General features: G+C 40.6%; 1 protein-coding gene across 1 annotated transcript in view; it reads left to right on the forward strand.

Annotated features, from left to right (window-relative positions):
- The window catches only part of LOC138295495 (calpain-8-like), a 175,505-nt gene extending 166,503 nt beyond the window's left edge, over nt 1–9,002 (forward strand). The window contains exons 17-20 of the mRNA XM_069233836.1: nt 307–385; nt 3,252–3,368; nt 6,678–6,736; nt 8,401–9,002. Coding sequence (XP_069089937.1) covers nt 307–385; nt 3,252–3,368; nt 6,678–6,736; nt 8,401–8,424 — 279 coding nt within the window. The 3' untranslated portion in view covers nt 8,425–9,002. The remainder of the gene's footprint in view (nt 1–306; nt 386–3,251; nt 3,369–6,677; nt 6,737–8,400) is intronic.
- The last annotated feature ends 2,066 nt before the right edge of the window (nt 9,003–11,068 follow it).

The raw sequence follows: 11,068 nt of genomic DNA on the forward strand, positions 1-11,068 counted from the left end.
AGGAGTCTGAACTGAGAAAGCTCGTCCTCCATGGGAAGTAAGGTGGAACTAGTGATAAGGGATTTTCAAGTATTTATTAAAGCCCTGGCTATTGAGAGTCTATATTTTCACTGCTTGTGTAGTCCAACTCCCGACCAAATTTGTCTTGATACTGTCTGTGTAGTTGTTGCTTTCCGTTATCTGCTAACCCATTTTATTTTATTGAAGCGCTCTGAAGTGCCTGTGAAGGGAGGTTTGATGCTGTACTCCGAAACTAAATAGACCATTAAATAATAAATATTGTCTCCTCTACATTTTTGTCATTAGCTCACATATAAGAAAGCAGACACTGATCGATCAGGTACGATCAACGCCCACGAAATGAGGACAGCCCTCAGTGACGCCGGTAAGTGCACCCTGTTGAAATGTATGCAATGCCAGGTTAATAGCCCCATCCCTGTTGTTGAGGCCCTTGTAGAGAATCTAGGCCCAGATTTAGGGGAGCCTAGCGCTAATATCACCACACTCACATTATTTTTTTGACGCTATTGTGCCGATATTAAGGCAAAAACACTGCACCATATTTACAATGTGGCGCAATGCATGCATTGCGTCACTTTGTAACCCCTTGTGCCACAGTATGCCTGCACCAGGCATAATGTATGCAAGGGGGGTGACCCCCCCATTAGGGGGGCTGAAAAAATTGCGCAATTTAATCTAAAAGATTTCTTAGCGGCATTTTTAATGCCTACACAGAGCAGGCGTTAAAAGGAGGCACACCATTGTTTTCAATGGGCCTCAATGTGCTTTGCAGGTTCAGCATAAAAAAAAATTGCGCTAAACCTGCAAAGCGCCAAACTAGCATCCAAAATGTTGATGCTAGCTCCCTAACTACATGGTGGCATTAGGGGGGCACTAAGGGGCGAAAGAAAAGTGGCGCTGCATTGGATGCAGCGCCACTTTTCTTAAATTCGCCCCTAGTCTTTTATAACTATACTCAAAGGTCTCTGACATATATGTGTGCCTGTGTGTATGTGTGTGTGTGTCAATAGCTTGTGTTTAAATATTTTTTGCTTCACAAGTCGCATTTCAGATACTTTCTCACACCTACTCTACTCCTCTTCTTTACGCAGCCAACTCACCTGTATCCCTGCTCATATGTACCACCTTGAAGCTATGTATTGCACTTCAGTCAGAGACGTCCCTCTGGTTCTGCAAATGAATAAATAAACAAATGAAGACCTCAAATCTCAATAAATGTGTTACACGTTTGGGGGGGAGGGGTGCTGTAGTGCTGTGTCCAAGAGATCTTCCAATGGCATTTACGCACATTTCTGTTATTGTTCTTCATTACAAATGTAGCGCCAGATATAGGGAAGGTGTCCTCCTGCCCCAACAGGCGTCCAGTACTTTTTCCAATACACTATCAAGTATTAACCAATAACAGTGTATTTGAATGTTTACATTTGTATTTTTTCTGCGTTTTTTCTATATTCACCAGCTTGTTTAATCACTGTTTAGAAGGGCTGCTAGCAAATGCATTCTCCTGGCTCCGAATTGCTGTTCATACTAAACTATTGATTAAACCCAGAGCATGCTGGTGAGCAGTTCTGTGAAATGGAAGAGCACTCAAGGGTGATAAACTACACAACACTTGCCATAAATTCCAATACACATATCTTTAATAATTCCTCAACAGTAAATCAGTTTCTCAGATCATTTGCTTCATATATTTTGAATTCCAAAGAGTTGTAATTGCTTTTGATGGGTTTATGAAAACATGGATTTCCATCTCATCTGGACGGGAAGTAGTCCTGACTTCCCAGAACCAGTCCTTACACTATCTCCTTGTAACTCTTCAAAAAACCTTGGATTGTACTTGTTTGTGTAGAGTGACATAGAAGTGGTAGATGGTGGGTGGATACAGTGTTTCATTGTCTTGAATCTTAAGATTCTGTTGACATCTTCATGGGTAGTGTTGATATTAGTACTTCGCTTAGACAGATGTGATGAGTTGTTTTTGTTGTGTGGAGTGACCTCAGTTGCGATAGGTCATTGGATGTTCTCTTGAAAATTCATTTTCTTTCATTTCAGCGGGTAGAGTTTTTGTTGTTGGCCATCTTTAGAGTACAAAAATCCAAAAGTTTTGGTTTTCCCTTAAGTGTTTTAGTTAAAGTATGGTTGTTCAGTTTACTTTCCGTAAAAGCTTTGAAGTTAGTTAGAAAGTTGTTGATGTCTGACATGTAACTGACAGGGCAAGAGATGAATTCAAGCTTTAGGTTGGTTGTCAGGGGTGGAAATTTAAAAAAATGTGAAAGTCTGTTCTCTTTTGGGTTGTCCTCAACATCGTGGTTGGATATTGTGCGGGGAAAAGGGCAAGGTGAAATGGTTGGTCCAGTCCAAGGGTATAAGAGCTTTCCATTGGATGGTTGGTGATGTTAAGAAGACGAGGTTGAGCATGTAGCCTTTGGCATGTGTTGGTTGGGTGATGTGGTACACATTGAGTTTTTCGATGGGGTTTAGAAAGGTTCGGATGTTTGAGAAAGGCTCAGCAATCTAGTAAATATTGCACATGTCCAAATCTGAAATTCTATGACAGACAAACAAAGGAGTTACTGGAAATAAAAGTAAGAATTTGTTGTGTTCAACCAACTTCAAATTATTTAAGATAAATGTATTCTTTGTGTGACTGTTTGCTAGGTTGTTTACATTTTCTGTGCTGCCATTTTCTAAATTATGTTTTTTCTCTCTACATAATTATACTCAAACCCACTCATCATCACACCATTAACTACAGACCACACAATGGATTCACAACAAATGACTCATAGAAAACCTATTAACTGAGTGTATCAGCACCGACCACTAACCTACAGTTTATAAGAATATATCTATAACAAAGTGCTCTGACATGGCTACAAACAGGCATGTCTGTGCTACATAAAATACAGTAAACAATAAAAAGAAACTCATGTCAAAGAAAGGAAGAAACGCAGACAGAAAAAAGAGAAAGAAGAGTGAAGGTATTACATGAATAAACAACATTCCACTGCAGTAGTAGCTTACACCCCAACAATTCTCTGTTTTTACATAGGGAGCTTCTTGCTGCAGAAGTGCAGTGAGATGCCTGGTCACATACGAGAGCGTATGTCCCTGCTGCTGTGCAAGCTCTCCCTCAATGCAATTAGGTCCCCTTGTATTATGCAGTCCTTTGCAACCATGCCTCAGCATTACCTGTTCATCCTGAGAGCTGCTTTCTCCTTCCTGCTTAGGATTTGCACTTAACAACACCGTGCAGCAGATCATCACGCACCGCTACGCCACCGATGACCTGCTCATTAACTTTGATGGGTTCGTCGCCTGCATGCTTCGCCTGGAGACCTTGTTCAGTAAGTGCCTCCTCACTTTTTCATTTTCAAGGTAAAGGCACTCAGAGGTATTTCTCAGTCTGTATAAACAGAGTGAAACTAAATACAGTTACTAAAGTGTGATATGTCAGATCGCATACATGTCTTATTATCACCCTATATTTATTCCTTCTGCAAGGCCCAACACATTTTACATATCCTATGGCTAAGCTGGCAAAACAGCCATGTACAAGAGTCATCTGTTTAGAATATGTGATGTGAAGTTGCAGGGTTCTGTAAAAACGGCACAGATTTGCAAAGAGTGCAAAGTTATTTTGCTTTTCATTTACAAATGAAAATTGAGAATTTGCAACAACTGAACTCAACCATTTTTCTTTATTTGAAGCAAAAAAAGGTTACGCGTGAGATATACCTGGCAGAAAACTGCTAATATTATTTTCCTGAGCAATGATATTGTGTATTAACAAACTCCGAAACAGGTGACTTTGCAGAGAAAATTCTACAAGTATCCACAATTTTGCATAGAAAGGACTTCCAGAACTGAAATTTACAAAGAAATAGGCGGTCCGACCGCCACATTAAGACCCTTGCGATCAGACCTCCAGAGTTCCGCCATCTCCATCAGGATTGGTGATCCCCACAGGTTGATAGTGGATGATGGTCACTATCAGCAAGGGCAGCGTTGCATGTAGCGCCACCCTGCTGATTATGACCTCTTTCTCCGTCAGCCTTTTTGTGGCGATTTTACCACCATTGAAAAGGCTGGCAGAGAGCAATCACAGTGGTCCCCCTGCCCAGCACCATTGCAATGTTCACTGTCTGTTGCTTACAGGCGACAGCATTGCTGCGCACTCAATTTGGAGCCGGAGACAATGCTGCAGGCCAGTTTCCCGCTAGGCTGACGGGCGCAAATTAAATTTTCTGCCTGTCAGCCTAGCAGGAAACTCCTAATAGGGTCGTCGGATTGGTCGCCACTACTGCGGCAGCTGCCCTGTCGTGAGTTTGGCAGACGGATGTTCCCATCCGCCAAACTCATAATTAGGCCCATAGTGTGCATACATTTTCCAGTTTGGCTGAATTCGATTAGCATTAAATTTATATACTTAGTGAAGGAATATTAATTATCTTGTAATGCAGAACAATACTGTACTCCAGTGCAGGTGAGACATGAAATGTTGCAACTCTTGCAACACATCGAAAATGGGGAATATCGCAAACTTCAATGGCAAAAAAAAAAACTTGCAGTCGATATCAGTATGCCTTTTAGCCCAAGGCCTCACTAAACTTCTCAGAGTGATCTCTCCTATGCGAAACATTGGTCTGTTTAACCAGATTTACATAACTACAGGCTTCAGGCTTTGGTGAAGATCAGAATGTTTCACAAAAGAAACAATGTTTAGGGGTTCATACAAGAGTGAATGGGATTCCAACACATTCATCGACAAAACAACTGGGATTACATGTCAAACTACGGGACTGAGAGTTTTATCATGCATGCACTCCTTGGAAATCTTTGTTAAAGATTACATTTATGAGATAAAATTTATCAGGCTTTACTTTGTTGTCCTGTTTCATTATTTTAAGTAGTTTCACAAAAAAGGTAAGCCTTGGCACTGGTGCACCACGCTTAGACCATTCCCAAAAGAGCCAATAAAATAAAATAGATCCAGGGAACTTCAGATCTCCCTGTGGCTTACTCTCAGGGTGGCTGCTCCATAAAAATGGTCCATCTCTTTTTTGCATTAAATGAGTCATCCACTGGAGAGACAAAGAACAGTTCTCTAACCCAGTCCTGCATCAGTAGCTGACACCAACAATCATCATTCTACAATGTTCCTTTGTTTGATGATGTCAGCTTGGGTTTTAAAACATATTGTGACATCATTCACCTTATGGCCCCTTTAATTTGTAGTTGCTCCAATATGTAGTTGTTAATTACCACTGTGCATTGGTTTATTATCTACCGGGTTACATGTTTTGTTACTGTTAATAGATTAAAATACCCATTTTGGAATAAGGAGGGCTGAGGAAGAGGAAAAAGAAGAGACAGGAGAAATGAGGTGATACTTTTTTGTTGTCTTTCATGCTAGCCTACATTATATAGCACGTGCAATCTGGAAGGTTGACAAATAAGTCAGCAGAATTCCTAAGGCTGTGTAACAACTGATCAATATTTACAGTAAGTTATTTAATTAATCTATTTGTCAATAGAAAGAGATGTTGAGGATTAGTTCATCTTCAAACAGTTAGCTGTGTAGCATTGCTTGATATGAGCAGTATTGCTTAGAGATTCTGTAGAGCAAAGGTATTTGCTGATGGTTCTCAATGGCTGCACTTAACAAGGTCCCTATATAACAAATGCCTATGCAATTAACATACATTATTCCATTTAGCTCCATAATGTGCAAATGTGTCCTAGGACTAGTCACTGAAAATATTTAGAACACCAATAGGATTTGTCCCTCCGCCATGCCCTATGGAAGTGTAAAGGTGTACCATTTCAAGGTCATTTTATCCATCTGGATCCATGTCCAGATGCATGGATTTCATTGCCCTTTGAGTTCTGTCCAGGATCAAGAAGCTGTTGTGCTTAATTAGTTCCATTATAATTTGTAATATGTTTTAAATTGCTAGCAATCAGTACTCCGGATCATTGATATGAGTGTGATATTGATGTACTATTTAGCTCCCATGCCTTTTTTTAGCAAGTCTGTTTTTTGGTAACAAGATTAATACACTTCCTTAAATTTCAGGTACATTGGGAATGTGGAGGTATTACTTCATTGTCCACATATGATTATGTATTCCTTGTTCAGAGGATCCTCTTTCTCTTGTCTTTGGAATACATGATGTTTACTATTGTAGCCACTATTGCAATGGGTTTCTAGGTTGTGTTCAGTTTGACATTGCTAAATGTGGTCCATCTATTCTTATACAAAAGATCAAAAATATGTTTCTTTCTTGAGATAGGTCATGCAGGTCAAAGGTGCTGTTCAGGATGAACCAGTCTTCATGTACCCCAAATCTATTTACTCTCCATAGAAATGTGTCATTGAGAAAAGTTTTGAGAGTTTGGTGTGGTATCTGGAACGGTTCCTGGTAGACCAAACAGTGATCTCAAGACTTGTGCTAGGGTGGACAAAATGTAGAAGAGCAGTCAACAGGGGTCTTTACTCAGTGTTGGCCAACATTTAATAAAGTACATATGCCTTCAACCATAATGGTAGTTACAAAGAACTGCAATGGTTAGTCACCAGTGAAAAGATGGGTTGTGTGTGCAGGTATAAAACCAAGCTGTTTCACTCTCTACGTCTTTTTCTTTTATTTTAGAAATGTTTCAAATGATGGACAAGGACAGGAGTGGCGTCATTAACCTCACTTTGCCAGAGGTAAACATTATGTATTGCGGAAAATTAATAATGTTTTGACATAAGGTGATTGACCACAAAGTTGACTTAAGAATATTGAGGCACACTTGAATTGTTATCCTGCAATGATCCCTAGTGGTGACAAACATTAATATTATCGTGTTCCACAATGCTAAGTCCTCAACATTGGGTCTGGAAGGCAATTGTGCTTAGAAGCCTGGAGTGGAATATTCACAAGACAATCATGACCATGTTTGATAGGGTACAAAACCCTGGTGCATTGATCACACTCCCCTAGCAAGAATGGAGAAAAATATAGCATTCTCCCAAGACAGGAATCAGGATATGGTTGAGGATGGGCACTGCTTCGGAAAGCTATGATTTAGACCCATTTTGCTTGTGCAAAAGACCAACATAAATCTTCGAGGATGTTGTTTACCGATACAATTAGCAAGAGGCTCGCTATCTGCTTCCCCATGGTACTTTCCAGGCTAACCCAGTGGTAAATATTTTTGGGTCTTTTTGCAGCTTCCCCCTCCCCGCCAACCCTAAGAAGGGATAATGATCCAATTATCTTCCTTAGGCTATGATTTAAATTGTAGGGTTGTCATGAAGTAGGGTTCTTTTTTTTTTTTTACACAGCCCTAGTAAGATAAATAAATATCCTTCACAATTTCTATGTTTGGTACATTAACTTGAAGTGTGCAATATGAGGCTGATAAGGTCATAAAAGTGTCCCATAAATGTGCCTAACAGAAACATCTCCAATTTATGCTGTTTTCCTTTGGCAGCCAAAAAGCGATGGATGGAAATGCTTGATTTTATATAAGCCTTGATAACTACTGAGGTTGAGTTCCATACCATGTTTTTTTAATTTCATTTGTGTCATTACCAAGGAGCACCAACCATATGCAAATCACGCTGGCCTTGCTTGTACAGGAACCTCTCAGGCCAAACTGTTTGGCCATGTTGCCTGTGAGTGGGTGCAGATTGGTTCTGATTTCAGCCTTGTTGGATTTCATCAGTGAAGTGCAGCCACCTTCCTACCTGCTGTCTTGTCACTCCCCAACATGCTACATAGCTGTCTGTTTTAACCCCTTTTCTGCCTACTTCCTTGCCTTTTCTTACCTCTCTTATTCTAGAATCACTCTTTTTCCACCCTATTTCCTGTCTCTGTTTCACAGAGCCTTCTTTCTTCCTCCTCTCAATGCTCACTGGCCACACCCTCTCTAGTTCACTCCCTACCAATGGTGGTTCATGATGTGGCAAACTCACATCTAATGGAATGTGTTCACCAGAGCTGCCATTTCATAGCAGCATCATGCCATACAAACATACACACATCGCAGAATTACCAAAAATGCATACAGCTGAGATGTAATTTTTGAAGTGTAATATTTACAAATTATCAAATGAAATTAACTGAACTTTAATAATAATTTGAAAAAATGAATCATTAATCTGTGTATGAAAACTTATAAAACAACACTATTGAGGATACTGCTAAAATGTATCCAAGTCAACTTTGACCAAAAGATCTCCAGTGCACCATACATTTATTTTGCCGTAATCTTATTTAGGGAGGTGAATTTGTAAAAAACAGCTTCAGAAGTACATTAAACATTTGCACAAGTGTCTCTTTTTTTTTAAATGTCTAACTACTTTTCTTTCCGTTTGTATTTCAGTGGCTGTGCTGTACATTGACTTGAACAACAACAGAAGTTCAACATTTTACATAAAATAAATATGTATATTTTAACGAATATTTGTTCACTCGGTTTTGTAAAATCTGGTGTTCGGTGATTTAAAAGGTGCATGCCCACCTTGACATGTAAAGGGTATTGTGTTAAATCCTGCAGCATTTGTGGTTTTAAAATATCAGGGATTTTGATAGCAATGAGTTTCAGAAACATTTAATAAATATTTAAAACACTGGCTTCTAAAAAATTGGGGCCCACTTTGTTTTACACAGTTAAATAGAGGAATCATTCTTAACTTCTGTGATTCATTACATATCTGTATTTTTCTTAATTTATGAGTGGTTTGCAAACCTTGATGCTTGGCACATGTGGGTCTCTGCGGGCAGAAAAGGCGACTAACCAACTCAAATGTGATTCAGATGTATAGTCGAACTATTTTAACAACGCTTTTGTCTGCTTTTTCATGAACTGAGTCCACGGATGAAAAGTTTTGTTCTGGTTAACAAAATCTTGTGTTTAACAATGCCATGCCCTGTGGATGCACTGCCAGAGATGTATACAATTATAACTGTCAACATTGCTGAGTTTCTTGGTTCTGACTTTCTTTCTGGCCCTTGTATTTGTGTTTAATTGATTTTATCCCATTTGTTTCAGAATCCCTGTGCATATAAGAAGTGTGATAACATAGCTTGGTGGGGTATATTAAAGAGGGGTAGAGGCGGTTCTGAGAAAGGGATTTAGACCAGACAAAAGCTTCCAAATTAAAATATGTAGTTTAGGAATCCCATGTGGAAAAGGTTGTAGGGATGATGTGCAGGGTGAAGTAGGGTAGGTGGGCCATGGAGACTGGTTCATTGACGCTCCTATCAGAGGGACAGAGGGTTTATATCAGGCTTTGAGGTGGTTGCTGGTGGGGCGCACCAGCTCTCATTTTCAGGACCGGCACTTATGAGAACTCATCAGATATTGACAGAGAGCAAAAGAGGGAAAATACACAGCAGAAGGTAGAAAAAGTTGGAAAAGGAGCAGGGAGTGTCTGGCAGTCGATTAAAGAGGAATGAACCGGATTCAAGGCTACGCAGGCTTGGTATTGAGGGTGTCAACATTTAATAGTGCCGGCCTCTGGATTCTGAGCAGAGCTTTGGGCACCGGCACTCATTGTTTTACAAATTAAGAGAGAGCGGACATTGTTCACAAGTCGTCAGTAAGTCGTCAACCAATATTTCATTGGTTGGATATCAGAATCTCACTGATCTGAATCTTACTGCATCTTGATGGCTTTGATGGTTTTAGGTTGTAGAGTAGGTCACAGTGGCCAGAGTGGAGGTTTCTTGCACGGGTGATGCAGGAACCTGTTTAATGCAGCATATTGTTCTGTGAATTGTAATGAGTAATAGGACATCAAATTGTAAAACTCCTGTTTTTGGAAGATTGCTGCCCTGGTGTTGGTCGGGAAGGGAAATGTCTCAAGGTAGAACAGGATGTGTGTAGACTCTGGCACTTGCTGGACTCTAGGTATTTCTCTTACCTCGTTTGTGGCTAGAATCTTTTGTTGCAGGGATCCTTAGAATGATGTGATTTGATGGAATCTTGTGTTGCAGGGATCCCTAGAATATTGTGCTTTGATAGAATCCAGGTGTGCTAGGAAGTTAGAGCCAAGCATCCACCTGCGTCCTGCTTGGTGACTTATCTGCTGCTGTTCTCACAAGAAATGTTGCATAGCTGTTCTATATTTACTGTCTGCAGCTGATTACTAAATTAAAATATTTGTAGACAGCTCGGCGAGCTGCCATACCATGAGAAGAGCTCATGTGTGGTTCATTTACAGTGGCTCAGTCTTTTAGCATTCCTCTTTCCAGCACACATGGGAACAAAGCCTTCATCACCACCTGCAGAAAGGCAGAATAGCCAAAATTAGATGAGCAAAGGGCTAAAGGACACCCACTACCTCATCACACTTGCTGTCGTGGCAGCCTAATGTAGTGTCGGCCAAGAGACTAGTGGTGCAGCATACACCAGCAAAGATCACACCACTCTGGTGTTCGAGGGCTACTGCCTGGTCACACTTGTCTCCCAGGCTCCTATATTTGCTCTTATGAGTAGCGTCGAATGATCCCTGTAGACAGTCCATAAGCCATGTTCGAACATTAGTCGGAACTTACTTACTGGGTAGTGGTCTTTCAAAAATGCTTTGCAATCCACTTGCAGATGATGAAACCTGGCTCCAGCGTTCTGGTCTGTTGGATGTTTAAATGACTTTTCAGTGGGTGTGACTTTGACCCAATCAGGATGATGTGGAATAGTGCCCACTACCCTCCGGCCTAGGCACAGCACACCTGGAGATACAGCGGTGGTTGTGTACGGAGTCAATCAATACTACCTTAAAAATCCATTGATGGTCCCCTCTACGTTCTGCCTTGATACTTGAGCTACGTGTATCACTTAGGGTCCTCATGAAGCTTTACGCTTTTCTATTGGAGTGAGCCCAGGATTTTCATGTGTTTGGTGCAATGGGAGTGGAGGTACTCTGTCACTTCTTGCCCATTGAACAGGGGTCTGTAGTCAGTCAGCAGTTCCTGGAGGAGCCTTGGATCGCCATGATTTTTTCCAACTTTAGGATCACATCCCTCGCTGCTGTCAAAAGCACAGTCTC

Source organism: Pleurodeles waltl, chromosome 5 (genome assembly GCF_031143425.1).
Source record: "Pleurodeles waltl isolate 20211129_DDA chromosome 5, aPleWal1.hap1.20221129, whole genome shotgun sequence".
NCBI classification, from domain to species: Eukaryota; Metazoa; Chordata; class Amphibia; order Caudata; family Salamandridae; genus Pleurodeles; species Pleurodeles waltl.